Source organism: Ailuropoda melanoleuca, chromosome 5 (genome assembly GCF_002007445.2).
Source record: "Ailuropoda melanoleuca isolate Jingjing chromosome 5, ASM200744v2, whole genome shotgun sequence".
In the NCBI taxonomy this organism is placed as follows: domain Eukaryota; kingdom Metazoa; phylum Chordata; class Mammalia; order Carnivora; family Ursidae; genus Ailuropoda; species Ailuropoda melanoleuca.
The window spans coordinates 62,221,265-62,237,935 of NC_048222.1; the positions used below are offsets into that span (position 1 = coordinate 62,221,265).

The following is a 16,671-nucleotide window of genomic DNA, read 5'->3' on the forward strand; positions in this document are numbered from 1 at the left end:
CCACTCACCAGCTACTCTAATGAACTAGATGGCAGGGCAGCTCTCCTTAACACTTGTTAGGGCTGAGGGTGTGTGATTTGGCACATAAGTAAGTATTCTGTGTGTCTCTAACTGGTCATTGATTTTGACTACAAAGCACTACCTTGGTAATGTGCGTGAAGTTCGCTCCTAATAAAATTCATGGTCTTTCTGCATCAGCAGTGCATACGGAGAGGTTCAGGCTGTGCTGGAGGAAGGAGACGGTACTCCAGGAACCCTCTGCAGTGTCTTGCAAAACTCCTGTCTGTGCATCCGTGGGTATTTCCTGGGGGAAACTGCACAGCTATCAAAAAGGCCGACCCAAGGAAGCCTGCTGTGGCACCTTAGGAAGCTGGTGGGAAGTCCTTACTAGTGGCCAGTGGCACAGAAAGATCCCTCTGTCACCACCTTGTCCCAGTGCCTTCCCTCCCTCCCCCCTCCCAGGTGCTCCTTTCACAGGTTTTGGCAGTTGAACCTTCCTTCCGTAATCTCTTCATTGTTAAAGGCCTTTATCTTTGTCCTTTAAATCCACTTTATACTACAGCAAATTCAGGAAGTGCTGAATGCCTGGGAACCAAAATAGTTTTAAGAAGGGTTCTATCTATCTGTGTGCCCACTAGGTGTGGCCGAACGCAAGCACTGCCCTCAGAAGCTGAGCCCCGAGGTAAGAAACTGCCTCTTCAGCTGGGGCAGCTCCCCGTGGATGGGACAGGTGGATGGGGCCCAGAAGCAAGCCCAAAGCCTCACGGATGCTGGGTTCGAGCCCACTCAGTTCAATGTAGCACGGGCCCAATTCGGGAAACTTATAATAGGCCCGTGTGAACTGTAAAGGCCCACTCTAGGCAGTAAGATAAACCTGGGAATCACAAACAGGCAGCTAATGAATGAACGAATTACGTCCCTTTCTATGTATCAGCTCCCTACGAATTGTCTTTGTGGTTTTCAAAGTGTGGCCCCCCAGCACCCTCAGGATCACCTAGGACTTCCTAGAAATACAAATACGGTGGCCCCTCTCCAGGCCCACTCAGTCAGGAACTCTGGTATGTAACAAGCTCTCCAGGCGATTCTGATGAAGTCTGAGAGCCACCCACTGAAACCAAAATTCGACTTCCTCATGATCATTTAGAGCTGGGTCCCTGGACTATCTTGAATACAAAATCAGCCTCAGCTAATATTCCTTAGATTGCCAACTCTGGCCAGGTGTATGGCTCTCACAGGGGATAGGGTCACCTCTGAGCAACCCATATGTTCACATTCCCATTGCCGGCCCCACCCAGAAGCCCAGAGGTGCTCACCTGTTGAAGAGCTTCCTTCCAGGGGGTTGTGGTCGCTGTTGCATGGCAGTGACTGATCTGGTGGCCTCTCTCATGTGCGTATCGGGGCTACAGCTGGCTACAGCTGGGCAACTGATCGGGCTTCTGTTCACAAGCAAAGTCTTGCTGAGCCCCTGGGAAGAACTAAGTATATTCGTGTGAACTGTATAGTTTGAAACTGGGCCGTGAGCAGTTGTTGCCATCATCTCCAGGCTAAATTCTGAGCTCAAACGATAGTCTTCACTAAATGAAAGGACACCATGGACTTCTAATTTGCAAGTGTGCTTTTTCAATCAATAGTCTTTTAAGAGATTTATATGAAAAGATATGGGAGTACATAAATAGGGTGTTAAATATACCCAAAAAATTAACCAGAAAAATACATTTAAAAGCAATTTAAAAAGTCTTCAATCAATCTTACATAAGTAACGATCTGAGGTAAGAGAAAAAAAAAATCCTGCAAACACTTCTAAAGAAATCTCTGTGCTGTCCTATACAGAAACTGACCTTTTCACCACATCTTTTCAAACCCCGTATGGTCACCCTCTTCCACCAAAGATTGTGGGCACCAGAATGGAAGCTGGGACTCTCTCCCACCCCAACCACTTCCATATAACCATACAGAGTACTCAAAGCTTAAGTTCAGCCAGGCTGAGGTACAAGAAAACCGAGCCCATTCCCCATCCCCTCCTAGAATAGCACATCCTACCCCAGCAGCATGGATGCTCAAGAGACCACTGAAGACTGGCGCCAAGGCTCTGAGGAAGGCGAGGAACGGAACTGAGTTTCCTCCTAACAAATCACGTACTTCCTCTAGGAGTTCTAGTGTTTTCTCTTCAGTCTTCAAAAAGCAGCTTTTCAGCTTTTTGAAATTCCTCTTGCCCTGTCAGCAGCCAACATCTGGGTGCCCACCCCCACCCCTCCTCAAAGAGCTAGATTCCCCTCCTTGACCCCAAATCTGTCCAACCTGCTTCTACAGTGGTCTTCCCATTCTGAGCTCTGAAATGATGGCTCCAAGACTGAGCATTGCTCAATACTCTGAATGAGGCAAAGACCCAAATGTCCTCTCCTGTGAGGGAAAGGAAGGGGGGAAAGCAAAAATTAATAAAGCATTTTGTAAAAACCCAAGGAGAAATGATTCTGAATCACTGTTGTGGTTTGTGCAGCTGTTCTTTTAAACCGTTTTTCTGGTTTGCTATTTTCCAATACTCCATTCCACAGTGGGGTTGAACGCTGGAGGCAGATTCCGAGCAATCCCGGCCAATGGCTGCTTGCTTCCCTCACTGCCCAAGGGCTGGGAGGGAGCAAGGAAGCATGGTGCCAGAGTCCTGCCCTCTCCTGGTTCTGCTGGCTGCGCCCAATCCTGGTCTTTGAGTAGCTTGTCTGCCACAGGGTCCCAGAGACAGGAAAGAAAGGTGAGAAGTCCAAAATGGTGAGTTGAGCTTCGTTTACTCTGGCCAGCCAGGGCCAGCAGCTCGGGTCCCCTCGCTCTGCAGTAGCGCCAGCTGTGACCCAAGTACTGATGGGGCTTTGCTGGCAACTCGGTCTGAGTGCTGTCTGCCTCGTTAGCCACAGCCAGTAGCCTCACCTCTCCTTGCATCCTGGTACAGAGTGACGAGAGCCACCCTAGTGTCACTGGCGCGTCCTGGGCCTGCGTCTCTGCAGCACCATCTTGACGGTAAGATGCTAACTACCAAGGAAGGAAGCCAGTCTGGCTATCACCAGCGGCTGCTGTTTGATGAAGGAGCTTAGAAGCTGAGGGGGGAAGCCGGGCGCACCAAGTTCTACCTGAAATTAAGCAGAGAGGGAAAAGTTAAAGGTGAACAGACCTGGGAGAACGTGCCAGGGCACCCGACAGGCACAAGGAGCCACCCAGGCTGTCATGATGGGAAAAGCTCCTCTGACTGTCTGCGGTTCCAGAGTTTACAGGCCTCTGGGCTCTGCTATTCAGATCCAGGCATGGGCATCCCCTCCCGCTGATGAAGGTCACGGTGGGGGCGGGGGGGGACTGGGAGTGGAGAGGAAACAGACTGGGTCATGCTCGCTGTGCTCTGTGGGGGCTGCTGCTCCTCCCTTGCCATGACTCCTCTATCTCTGGAGGACACTGGCAACAGAGAGGCTAAAGGCCGCTGAGCTCTTTGGTGACTGAGCAACTCTGTCCCCCTCCTGTCTCAATTGCCCACTGACTGCCCCCTTACTGTGAGCCAAGAAGCCCGAGTCTCCAGCTCTTGGGACACAGGGCCTGGGCACTGAAGGGTGTCAAGCAGCTAAAGAGAAAACTCCCATGGGGTGCGGGGGGTCAAACCAAGGCATTCTGCACAGCCAGCCGCACAGGAAGGATCACCTGGGCCAAGTAGATGACTCTGGTGATCTCCTTTCCTTCCATGGTGATAGGCTGTAGGACCCAGGCACTGGGCAGGATCTCCCCTCGGACCATCTCCCTGCTGGGTCTCGGCATGGATGTGTCATAAACAGACTGAGCTGCCACGATAGACAGGTGCCCCTGGGGACAGAGAGTGATGGGGGTCAGACCAGGACAGGCTCCAGGGCAGCCAGCCTCTAAGCCATCCTCACGCCCGCCCAAACCTCCTTTGCCCAGAGGACCTGAGGCCTACGATGACTGCCTCTCACAGCACTCCAGCCAAGTTCTGCCCACAATATCTTTACCACCAGCAAGACAGGCACCTCTTTGGCTTCCACACAGACGCAGCAGAAATCCCGTGGCTGCTTCAGGGCACACAGGGCGGTATCGCACACCAAGTATACTGGAGGGTCAGGAATGGGCCGAGTCAGGAGGTGTGTGGACGGACCGAGTCCTAAATCCTTCCCAGCCCAGAAGCACCCCTGATATCCCATCATTCTGCAACCTGACAGGCAGACCTAGCCTGAGCAATCCAGAGGTCATGTGAGTATCTGACCTCCCAAGAGGGCCTTCAACCCTGCTCCCTCTGTCCCCTGGCCACAGCCCACAGGAAGCCTTCCCTGTGCTCACCCAAGTTGATGCTGTTGGTCACTCGCTGATGCAGCCTTGCTGTCTGGATGGGCTTGTGGTACAGCGGCCACAGGGTAGGGTCACTCACAGCTGCCCACACGTGAGACAGTGGCTGGGACACCACACCTGCCCCCAGGAAGCCATGCCGAGTAGAAGAAAACACCTTGTAGTAAAGCCGGACCTCCTGCTCCTCACCCTGATAGCTGGGGAACACCAAGGGCGGAGAAGAGGAGGAAGAGGTAAACACTGGGCTCCGGGGTCAGAGAGTTGCAGCTCGGGGTGAGGGACTCAAGGAAGCCAGGGCAGAGAGGGGAAAGGAGAGAAGACGAGCAGGACAACAGCAGGCAGGACAGGACACTGTGCAGAGGCACTTACTTCCAGCCGGCCGCTGCCTGGCAGCTGAAGAGGTTGTGCAGATTGTCTGAGCAAGCAGCCATTACCTGCAGACACACAATCACAGCCCCGTTATCGGGCCCGTACAAACCAGACCCTCAGATTAGTCACTCCGGCCCGCGTGGACTGAATTCCCCATTTGTCAAGATGGAGAGCCACCAGCAGCCTTGTGGGCCCTCACGCTCTGCTCTTTCCCTCTTTTCCCTTCCTCCCCACCCAGCACAGGTCTGAGCAAGGAACCATGGGGACAAGTGGAACAGTTCCTCACATCAGCAACAGAGAGGTCTACGATGTGCTTGGCCAAGTCCTGATAGGAGGAGGAGAAGCAGGTTCCCAGGCTGGACAGGCTGGACGGAGAACAGCAGCAGCTGCCCAGGGAAGTTCTGCGGCCTACAATGAATGGGCAGAGCCGTGAGACAGCAGGAGCGGCAGGCCTCAGAGCAGCAACAGCCTCCTGAGGGACAGTGATTTGGGGCTGATAACCTTAGGCTAGTGACTCCCTAGGATCTAGCAGACCTCAGCCCCCAAAGTCCCCAAACCGGGCAGGTAGCTATGTGCCCTCGCCCCCTTCCACTCACTGTAAGCTAAGCTCTTCCAGGTGGACCCGGCCAGACTCAGGTGACTGTTCCTCACTGTGGAACTGCCCCGAACGTCCCCTATCCAGGAGTCACTGGAATCAGGCAAGTTTGTGTCCCCCTGCAGAAAAGAAGATGCTCAGGATCAGAGCAAAGGCAGATAAAGAGAAAAGCAGAGCAACAGAAAGCCTGTGCAGAATTATCTCTGCTGCCTCTGAACTGCGCCAACAGTTTCCAACATAAAGGCTCAATCAAAAAGATCTTCCCCACTGGGATTACAGAAGGCTGGATGCCCCAAAAAGTTGACGGCCGCAGAAGCCAGTCCCTGGACAATCTCTCCTTGTACTTCAAGCCTCAGGCTCAACGACGGCTTGTAGGAGAGCTCCCCAAAGGGATCAGAACAAATGGAGCCTCAGAAGACGCAGCACAGAGCATCAGTGGGTGTGTGGGGGCCTCTCTACCACTGTGGCAACAGGAATGAGGCCACGGCTAGAGCTGGGATTAGTGGGATAGCAAACGAAGCCCAAGTGGAAAGCAGGAGGGGGAGGAAAAGCAGTGGGCTGTGAGAAGCTTGACCCTTGGGCCTGACCTCCCAGAACCTCCGCACGTGCCCCCCACCCCGCCCCGCCCCGCCCCGCCATGCCGCATACAGCAGGTAAGCCGGAGGTGGAACCAGATGGGGATGATCCTCTGGGTCTGCAGGATGTTCCTCCCACCTTTACCTCGGCCCGCAACTCAAAGACATACCCTGACTCCTGCTGGACCGAACAGGCACCATCCATCCCACCCTATCATCAGGTCTTAACCTATTGCTACTGTAAAGACAAGAAGAGGTGAACACAGACAGTTCTACCTCCACCCTTGACTCCATTCCTCCTGCTGCAACGTTACAAGTGACGTGTAGGCAGGTCCCTCTGTCTCAGACTGAGGTCTTGTGCCCTCTTCTTGGGAACTTTCCACTGCTGATCGTCTCCTTCTTCACCTGTTGCCTCTGCCTCACCCTCTTTGCTGCCTGCTTCCTAGGAGCACTGAAGCATGCAAAAATGTCTCCCATCTTTAGAAACCTTCCTCACAGGGGTCTTTGCTCTCCCACCCCACAGATATGCTTCTTGAAACAGCTGCCACCATTTGCCATCGCCCACCTTTCACTCCCTTCTGAACCCACTTGAACCTAGCATCCGCCTCACAACTCTGCCAGGCAGCAATCCCCCAGGTCCCTGTGACGTCCATGTGGCTGGATCTGATCGATGACTCCCAGTCCCCATCTTACTGAACCTCTCAGCCAGCCTCTCCCTTCCACTTGAGGCCTCGATTCCTGAGTTCCCAGGCTCCTGGTTCCGATCTCTGTGGGGCTCCTTCCCGGTTTCCTGTGTTGGCTCATCCTCCCCAAACAAAAACTGATATTCTGGCATTCTTTCAAGACTTGGGCCTATGCCCTCTCTTCTCCCTCAATAGTATACTCCCAGGGGGTTCCATCTGCTCCCACTGCAACACTGATGACTTCCAGAAATAAATATCCATGGATTTATCAATAAATATTGCTGAGACAAATGGCTGCCATGTGAAAAAAAGGTGACATCAGAGACCCATTTCATACATCATGCCAATATAAATTCTTCATGGTTTGTGGCTCAAAAATATATGGAGTGGAGGAACATTTATTATTACTACAAGAAAATATAAATTTAAAAAATGATCACATAGAGGGTATATGCCTTCCAAAACAGAGCACAAAATCCAGAAGCCATGAAACTAAAGACTGATGAACACTAGGCAACAAAAAAGTAACGTTTTCTATGTAGTAATAAATATCATAAACAAAATAAAAACACACAAGTAGGCAAAAAACACTGGTATCTCAAATGACACAAAAGGGTAATTTTCTTACTGTAAAAAGGGCCTCTAAAACCAAAAAGACTAACAACCCATTCAAGAAGTGGACATAATACACTGGCCTGGAGCAAAAGACAGTGCTCTGAAGTACTGGACAAGGCACTCGATCTCAGACACGAAGACAGAACTGAACTGCAAACCAAAACTAAAATGAAGTATGTATTTTACACCTATCACCCTGGCAAAGACTGAAGGAAATAATCTTTAGCAGAGTGGTCAGATATTATTTAAGAGTGTAAATTGGCATACTTTGGAAACATTTACCACATATTTTAAATTTAAAATGTACATATCCTTTGACCTAGCAAAGAACAGATGTTCTTGCATTTACGTATAAAAGCAATAAACAAACATTTTCAAAAAGAAAGTGCCCATGAGCGTTTCTTGAAGAAATTACGGGGAGGAATTGCTAGGGTGCTCTAAAGAGTGCCAGCCGATCACCGGAAGTGAGCAGAGTCCATTTAATCCGGCATAAGAGCACCTTATGCATGCAAACATTATCAACAATGTAGAAATACTGTCACAAAAAGACAAGGCAGAAACACACTGATTTCCTCATGTTTTATCACCAGGGTGAAAAGAAAACTGCTAAATCCAGTAAAAAAGACTATTTGAAGATATAAAAGTGATCATGAAAAGAATTTTTTAAAGACTTCCAGATCATCAGAAAAAAGACACACATATTCACCCTCAAAGCAGAGAACATACAGACCACATGATAAAACAAAATTTTTAGATGTCCACGGGAATATTCATAACCAAAAAAGCCTCAACAAATTCAAAAACTAGAAATCACAATTCTCTGAAATCATACATACTCAAATACACAACGAACAAAAAAATTAATAGCAAAATCAGAAAACAAGAGCCTTTTTACCAAAAAAGTTTTAAAAAACTCTTTAACAACAATTGGATCAAGGAAGAAATACAAACTGGAATTGCAAAATCATTATAAAAATAGATAAAAATAATTTATGGGATATAACTAAAGCAAGGCTCAGGTAGAAATTGTTAGCTTTAAATATTTACACCAATGAAAAAATAATAAATGAATGCTGTAACAACTATATACCAATAAATCAGATAACTTAAATGAAATGGACAAGTCACTAGAAAGACAGGAACTACCAAAATGGACTCAAGAAGAAACAGAATATCTGAACAGACACTTAAAAAGATACTGAATTAGTAATCAAAAAAATTCCCAAAAAGAAAATTTCAAGATGAGATTAGATTCATTCATTAGGTTCAAATCTATCAAGCATTTAAAGAATTAACGCCAATACTTCACAAATTCTTCCCAAAAACAGAAGAGGAGGAAATACTTCATAAGTCATTCTGTAAGTCCCTGACGCAAAACCAAAGACACCACGGGTAAACTACAGATCAACATCCCTTATGCATATAGACACCCAAATCATCCACAAAATATTAGGAAGCTGAATCTAGCATCACAGAAAGAGGAATATACACATGACCAAGTATAAACCATTCCTGGGATGTATCCCAGGAATACAAGCTTATTAGTTCAACATACAAAAATCAATCATGTAATACACTGTGTTAATAAAGGAAAAAATCCACACTATCATCTCAGCAGATGCAGAAAAAATTCAACAGCTTTTCGTGATAAAAACACTCAACAAAACTACGACTGGAAGGGAGTTACCTCAACCTGATAAAGATTATCCACGAAAAACACATAGTTAACATCATACTTAATGGTGAAAGGCTGGATGGTTTTCTCCTAACGTCAGAAACAAGGATGTATGCTCTCATAGCACTTTTTTTTTTTAAAGATTTTATTTATTTATTCGACAGAGATAGAGACAGCCAGTGAGAGAGGGAACACAAGCAGGGGGAGTGGGAGAGGAAGAAGCAGGCTCATAGCGGAGGAGCCTGATGTGGGGCTCGATCCCATAACGCCGGGATCACACCCTGAGCCGAAGGCAGACGCTTAACCGCTGTGCCACCCAGGCGCCCCTCTCATAGCACTTCTATTCAACATTGAACTGGAGATTCTACTGGGGCAATTAGGCAAGAAAACAACAACAACAAAGCAGATGCTATGAGCTGGTGTACAGAATAACCTAAGGAATCTGCTCAAAAACTATGAGAACACCTGAGTTCAGCAAGGGTACAGGAGACAAGACGAATATACAAAAATCAACTGCATTTCTGTAGAGTAGCAATGAACACACTGAAAATGAAATTAAGAAAACAATTCCATTTGGGGCACTTGGGTAGCTCAGTTGCTTAAGCGTCTGACTCTTGATTTCGGCTCAGGTCACCATCTTAGGGTTGAGATGGAGCCCTCCATCGGCTCTGTGCTCGGTTGGGGAGCCTGCTGGGGATTCTCTCTCTCCATCTGTTCCTCCCTTCCTCTCTCTCTCTCTTTCTCTCAAATAAATAAATCTTAAAAAAAAAATCCACTTATAATAGTATCAAAGGAATAAAATACTTAAGAATAAATTTAACAAAACAAATTCAAAACTCATACCCTGAAAACTATAAAACATTGTTGAAAGCAAAGAAGACCTGAATAAAAGGAAAGGTACCCCATGTTCATGGATTGAAAGACATTATCGTTAAGATGTTTAGTATACCCCAAATTGACACAGAGGTTCACTGCACTCCAAATCCAAATACCACCTGCCTTCTTTGCAGAAATTGATAAGCTGATCCCTAAAATTCACATGGAAGTTCAAGGGACACAGAACAGCCAAAAAATCTTGCAAAAGAACAAAGTTGGACACTTCCTGACTTCAAAATTTACTACAAAGCTACAGTAATCAAGACAGTGGTACTGACATAAGAACAGACACATAATTCAATGCAATAAAATTCAGAGTCCAGAAATAAATCCATACGTCAATGGTCAATTCATCTTCGACAAGGGTGCCAAGACAATTCAATGAGGGGAAACGATAGCTGTTTGAACAAATGGTTCTGGGACAACTAGAAATTCACATGCAAAAGAACAAAATTTGACCCCTAATTTTGGCTCACTATATACAAACATTAATTCAAAATGGATCCAAGACCTAAATATAGGAACTAAAACTACACAACTACTAAAAGAAAATACAGGCATACTGTGGAGATATTGCAGGTTTGGTTCCAGACCACCAGAATAAAGTGAAGATCACAATAAAGCGAGTCGAATGATTTTGGGTCGTTTCTCAGTGCATTAAAAAAGTGATGTTTACACTATACTGGAGTCTACTAAGTGTGCACTATCATTATGTCTAAAAAACACAATACACCATAATTAAAAAATACGTTATTGCTAAAAAAATGCTAACCATCATTGGAGCTTTCAGTGAGTCATAATCACTGACCACAGATCATCATAACAAATACAATAATGAAAAAGTTGGCAATATTGCAAGAATTACCAAAATGTGACACAGAAACACAAAGTGCGCAAATGCTGTTGGAAAAATAGCACTGACAGACTTGCTTAACTCAGGACTGCCACAAACTTTCAATTTGTAAAAAACACATTATCTGTGAAGCACAATTAAACGAGGCATGTATGCCTATATAGGCATAAATCTTTAACCTTGGATTGGGCAACAACCTCTTAGATATGAAACCAAAAGCACAGGAAATAAAAGAATAAATAAAGTGAACATCAAAATATCTGTGCTTCAAAGGCCATCACCAGAGAGAGTAAAGATGATACACAGAATGGGATATAATTTTTACAAATCATATAATTGATAAGGGACTTGTACTAGAATATATGAAGAATTCTTAAACTTAATAAAAAGAAAACCCAGTTATAAAATGGACAAAAGATCTTAATAGACATTTATCCAAAGAAAACATAAATGGCTAGTAAGCACATGAAAAATGCTCAAAGCCTTTAAACATCAGGATAATGCAAATCAAAACCACAATGAGGTACCATGTCACATCCACTAGGATGACTATAAAGAAAGAGAAAGGTGTTGGCTGGGATGTGGAGAGATGCAGTGCTCATACACTGCAGGTGGGACTTTAGAATAGTGTAGCTTCTGTGAAAAATAGCCTGGTAGTTAAAAATGTTGGGGCGCCTGGGTGGCTCAGTCGTTAAGCCTCTGCCTTCGGCTCAGGGCGTGATCCCGGTGTTGTGGGATCGAGCCCCACGTCGGGCTCTTCCGCTGGGAGCCTGCTTCTTTATCTCCCACTCCCCCTGCTGTGTTCTCTCTCTCGCTGGCTGTCTCTCTCTGTCAAATAAATAAATAAAATCTTTAAAAAAAAAAAAAAAGAAAGAAAATGTTGAAACACGCAGTTACCCTATGACCCATCAACCCAACTCCTAGGTGTATACACAAAAATCATGAAAAAATATGTCCATACAAAACCTTTTTCTTTTGAAAGATATTTGTCAGAGAGAGAGAGAGAGAGAGCGCGCGCGAGAGCGTGCACGTGCTTGAGCAGGGGGGAAGGGCAGAGGGAGAAGCAGGCTCCCCCCTGAGCAAGAAGCCTGATTCAGGGTTTGATCCCAGGACCCTGGGACCATGACTGAGCCAAAGGCAGATGCTTAACTAACTAAGCCACCCAGGCACCCCCTAAAACTTTTTTTTTTAAGTCAATAAGTTTTTATTTAAGGAATTTTACATGTGATTCTTTCTAGTGCCAATCACCATAGTTCCTCCAAAGTCAGAATCATAATTTTCAAAATAGCCCTTTTATTTTTTTTTTAAATTTTATTTTATTATATTGTGTTAATCACCATACAGTACATCCCCAGATTCCGATGTAAAGTTTTGATGCTTCATTAGTTGCGTATAACACCCAGTGCACCATGCAATACGTGCCCTCCTTACTACCCATCACCAGGCTATCCCATTCCCCCACCCCCTCCCCTCTGAAGTCTTCAGTTTGTTTCTCATAGTCCATAGTCTCTCATGTTTCATTCCCCCTTCTGATTACCCCCCTTTTCTTTATCCCTTTCTTCCCCTACCGATCATCCTAGTTCTTATGTTCCATAGATGAGAGAAATCATATGATAATTGTCTTTCTCTGCTTGACTTATTTCACTTAGCATTATCTCCTCCAGTGCCGTCCATGTTGCAGCAAATGTTGAGAATTCGTTCTTTCTGATAGCTGAGTAATATTCCATTGTATATATGGACCACAGCTTCTTAATCCAGTCATCTGTTGAAGGGCATCTCGGCTCCTTCCATGATTTGGCTATTGTGGACAATGCAGCTATGAACATTGGGGTGCATATGGCCCTTCTCTTTACTACGTCTGTATCTTTGGGGTAAACACCCAGTAGTGCAATGGCTGGGTCATAGGGTAGTTCAATTTTTAACTTTTTAAGGGACCTCCACACTGTTTTCCAGAGTGGCTGTACCAACTTGCATTCCCACCAACAATGTAGGAGGGATCCCCTTTCTCCACATCCTCTCCAACAATTGTTGTTTCTTGCCTTGTCTATCTTTGCCATTCTAACTGGCGTAAGGTGGTATCTCAGTGTGGTTTTGATTTGAATTTCCCTGATGGCTAATGATTTTGAACATTTTTTCATGTGTCTGTTAGCCATTTGTATGTCTTCATTGGAAAAGTGTCTGTTCATATCTTCTGCCCATTTTATGATTTGTTTATTTGTTTCTCGTGTATTGAGTTTGAGAAGTTCTTTGTAGATCTTGGATACCAGTCCTTTATCTGTGGTGTCCTTTGCAAATATATTCTCCCATTCCGTGGGCTGTCTCTTAGTTTTTTTGACTGTTTCCTTGGCTGTGCAGAAGCTCTTTATCCTGATAAAGTCCCATAAGTTCATTTTATCTTTTATTTCTCTTGCCTTTGGAGATGTGTCGTGAAAAAGGTTGCTCTGGCCGATGTCATAGAAGTTGTTGCCTATGTTCTCCTCTAGAATTTTGATGGATTCCTGTCTCACATTGAGGTCTTTCATCCATTTGGAGTTTATTTTTGTGTATGGTGTGAGAGAGTGGTCAAGTTTCATTCTTTTGCATGTAGCTGTCCAATTTTCCCAGCACCATTTATTGAAGAGACTGTCTTTTTTCCACCGGATGTTTTTTCCTGCTTTATCAAAGATTAGTTGCCCAAAGAGCCGAGGGTCCATTTCTGGGTTCTCTATTCTGTTCCATTGGTCGATGTGTCTGTTTTTGTGCCAGTACCATGCTGTCTTTGTGATCACAGCTTTGTAGTACAGCTCGAAATCCGGCATTGTGATGCCCCCAGCTTTGTTTTTCCTTTTCAACAGTTCCTTGGAGATTCGGGGCCTTTTCTGGTTCCATACAAATTTAAGGACTATTTGTTCCAGTTCTTTGAAAAATGTCCTCGGTATTTTGATCGGGATAGCATTGAAAGTGTAGATTGCTCTGGGTAGTATGGACATTTTAACTATGTTAATTCTTCCAATCCATGAGCATGGAATATTTTTCCATCTTTTTATGTCTTCCTCAATATCTTTCAAAAGTGATCTATAGTTTCTAGGATATAGGTCCTTTACGTCTCTGGTTAAGTTAATTCCAAGGTAACGTATGGTTTTTGGTGTTATTGTAAATGGGATGGATTCCCTAATTTCTCTTTCTTCAGTCTCGTTATTCGTGTATAGAAATGCAACTGATTTCTGGGCATTGATTTTGTATCCTGCCACCTTACTGAATTGTTCTATAACTTCTAATAGTTTGGGAGTGGATTCCTTTGGGTTTTCCATATAGAGTATCATGTCATCTGCAAAGAGAGACAGTTTGACTTCTTCTTTGCCGATTTGGATACCTTTGATCCCTTTTTGTCTTCTGATTGCTGTTGCAAGGACTTCTAGTACTATGTTGAATAATAGTGGCGAGAGTGGGCATCCTTGTCGTGTTCCTGATCTTAAGGGAAAGGCTTCCAGCTTTTCCCCATTGAGAATAATGCTTGCAGTAGGCTTTTCATAGATGGCTTTTATGAGATTGAGAAATGTACCCTCTATTCCTACACTCTGAAGGGTTTTAATCAGGAAAGGATGCTGTATTTTGTCAAATGCTTTTTCTGCATCAATTGAGAGGATCATATGGTTCTTGAGTCTTTTCTTGTTGATATGATGTATCACATTGATTGATTTGCGAGTGTTGAACCATGCTTGCATCCCAGGTATGAATCCCACTTGGTCATGATGGATAATCCTTTTAATGTACTGTTGGATTCTATTAGCAAGGATCTTGTTGAGGATTTTGGCATCCATATTCATTAGAGAAATCGGTCTGTAATTCTCCTTTTTGAGGGGGTCTTTGCCTGGTTTGGGGATCAAGGTAATATTAGCCTCATAGAATGAGTTTGGTAGCTTTCCTTCTGTTTCTATTTTTTGAAATAGCTTTAGGAGAATAGGTATTATTTCTTCTTTGAATGTTTGGTAGAATTCCCCAGGAAAACCGTCTGGGCCTGGAGTTTTATTATTTGGAAGGTTGTTTATCACTGACTCAATTTCTTCATAGTTAATTGGCCTATTTAAGAAATCTATTTCTTCCTGTTTCAGTCTTGGTAGTTTATAGGTTTCCAGGAAGGCCTCCATCTCTTCCAGATTGTTTAGTTTTTTGGCATATAGCTGTTGATAAAAGTTTCTAATAATCCTTGCAATTTCAATGGTGCTGGTCGTGACCTCTCCCTTTTCAGTCATAATTTTAATAATCTCAGTCCTTTCTCTTTGTTTTTGGACAAGTTTTGCCAGTGGTCTATCAATTTTATGGATTCTCTCAAAGAACCAGCTTCTAGTCCTGTTGATCTGCTCTACTGTGGTTCTGGTCTCTAATTCATTGATTTCTGCTCTAATCTTGGTCAACTCCTTCCTTGTCAGTGGGTTAGGCCTGTCCCTCTGTTGCTGTTCCAGTTTCTTGAGGTGAGAATATAGAAACTGCATTTTAGATTTTTCTATTCTTTTGAGTGAGGCTTGGATGGCTATGTATTTCCCCCTTAGGACTGCCTTTGCAGTATCCCATAGGTTTTGGACCGTTGTGTATTCATTCTCGTTGGTCTCCATAAATTGTTTAATTTGTTCAAAATAGCCCTTTTAAAAAGAACTCTTGTTCAATCCACAGTTGTCACTGTGAGTCTAGAGTTCCTTCAGTCAGGCTTCTTTGATCTCCACTTGAATATGGACATACTTCAAAAACTCCCCACATGTAATCTTTGGAATCCAATTTCTTTACAGCCATGTTTATAGTCGGAGTAGATGGATCTGCCTGGTTCTCAGTTTCAGACACCCTCTAAACATGAATGAGTTCAAATCCTATTCACCCCTAAACTATCACACCCTAGAACTGCACAGATTGTTGGGATACACCCATACCAAAGATTTTAAAAATCTATTAGGTCTTTCACATAGTTTTAGCAGATAGATGTCTTGTAGTTCTTTCCCACAGATCTAACACACAGTTCCCATATAAAAACTTTTACGTGAATGTTCACAGCAGCATTATTCACAATAGGCAGAAAGTGGAAACAATCTAAATGTCCATCAACTGATGAATGAATAAAATGTGACCTATTCACACAATGTGTTATTATTGGTCATAAAAAGGAATAATAGTCTGATACGTGCTACAATGTGGATGAACACTGCTGGGTTGAGTTACTGTCTTCCAAAAAAGATACATTTTAAGTCCTAACCCCTGGTCTCTATGAGTGTGACCCTATTTGGAAACAGGTCTTCACAGATGTAATCAAGTTCTTATGAGGTCATATTGCATAAGAGTGGGCCCCAAATCCAAAGACTAGTGTCCTTTAGGAAGGCCAGTGAAGACAACCAAGAGATACAGAGAGAATGCCGTGTGATGGCAGGGGCAGAGCTGGGAGTGACACAGTTGCAAGGCAAGGACTGCTGCAACCACCAGAAGCCCAGACAGGAGCATGAAACAGATTCTTCCCCCAAAGCTTTCAAAGGAAGTGTGGCCATTTTTGACACCACCATTTCAGACCCCTAGCCTCAAGAACTATGAGAGAATAAATTTCTGTTGTTTTAAGCCACCCTGTTGATGGTAATTTGTTACAGCAACCTTATGAAATTAATACAACCCTGAACATTATGCCAAGTGAAAGAAGCTGGTCACAAAGGACTACATACTATAGGATTCCATTTTACAAATGTCCAGAACAGGCAAATCCATAGAGATGGGAAGCAGTGCTTACCCAAGGCTAGGGGATGATGGGTTTGGGAAGTGATGGCTAATGGCCATGGGGATTCTTTCTGGGGTTATGAGAATATTCTAAAAATTGATTGTGGTGATGGATACATAACTCTGTGAATGTACTAAAAGCCAATGAATTATAACAACAACAAAAGAATAAATGAATTAAAAGAAATGCTCAAGGGGCGCCTGGGTGGCACAGCGGTTAAGCGTCTGCCTTCGGCTCAGGGCGTGATCCTGGCGTTATGGGATCGAGCCCCACATCAGGCTCTTCTGCTATGAGCCTGCTTCTTCCTCTCCCACTCCCCCTGCTTGTGTTCCCTCTCTCGCTGGCTGTCTCTATCTCTGTCGAATAAATAAAT

At 44.5% G+C, this 16,671-nt stretch overlaps 1 protein-coding gene across 11 annotated transcripts in view; it reads right to left on the minus strand.

The window, feature by feature from the left end:
• Window positions 1–152: 152 nt before the first annotated feature.
• STARD9 (StAR related lipid transfer domain containing 9) overlaps window positions 153–16,671 on the minus strand; it is a 128,255-nt gene continuing 111,736 nt past the window's right edge. For 5 of the 11 annotated variants that reach the window (XM_034661077.1, XM_034661076.1, XM_034661079.1 and 2 more), the window contains 7 exons: window positions 5,295–5,412; window positions 4,985–5,106; window positions 4,699–4,763; window positions 4,324–4,526; window positions 3,936–4,096; window positions 3,676–3,834; window positions 153–3,119 (listed from right to left, as the gene is read on the minus strand). In XM_034661077.1, coding sequence (XP_034516968.1) covers window positions 3,018–3,119; window positions 3,676–3,834; window positions 3,936–4,096; window positions 4,324–4,526; window positions 4,699–4,763; window positions 4,985–5,106; window positions 5,295–5,412 — 930 coding nt within the window. In that variant the 3' untranslated portion in view covers window positions 153–3,017. Of the gene's footprint in view, window positions 3,120–3,675; window positions 3,835–3,935; window positions 4,097–4,323; window positions 4,527–4,698; window positions 4,764–4,984; window positions 5,107–5,294; window positions 5,413–16,671 lie in introns of those variants that run through there. The other 6 variants (XM_011227592.3, XM_019801856.2, XM_034661083.1 and 3 more) reach the window with 5 other exon arrangements.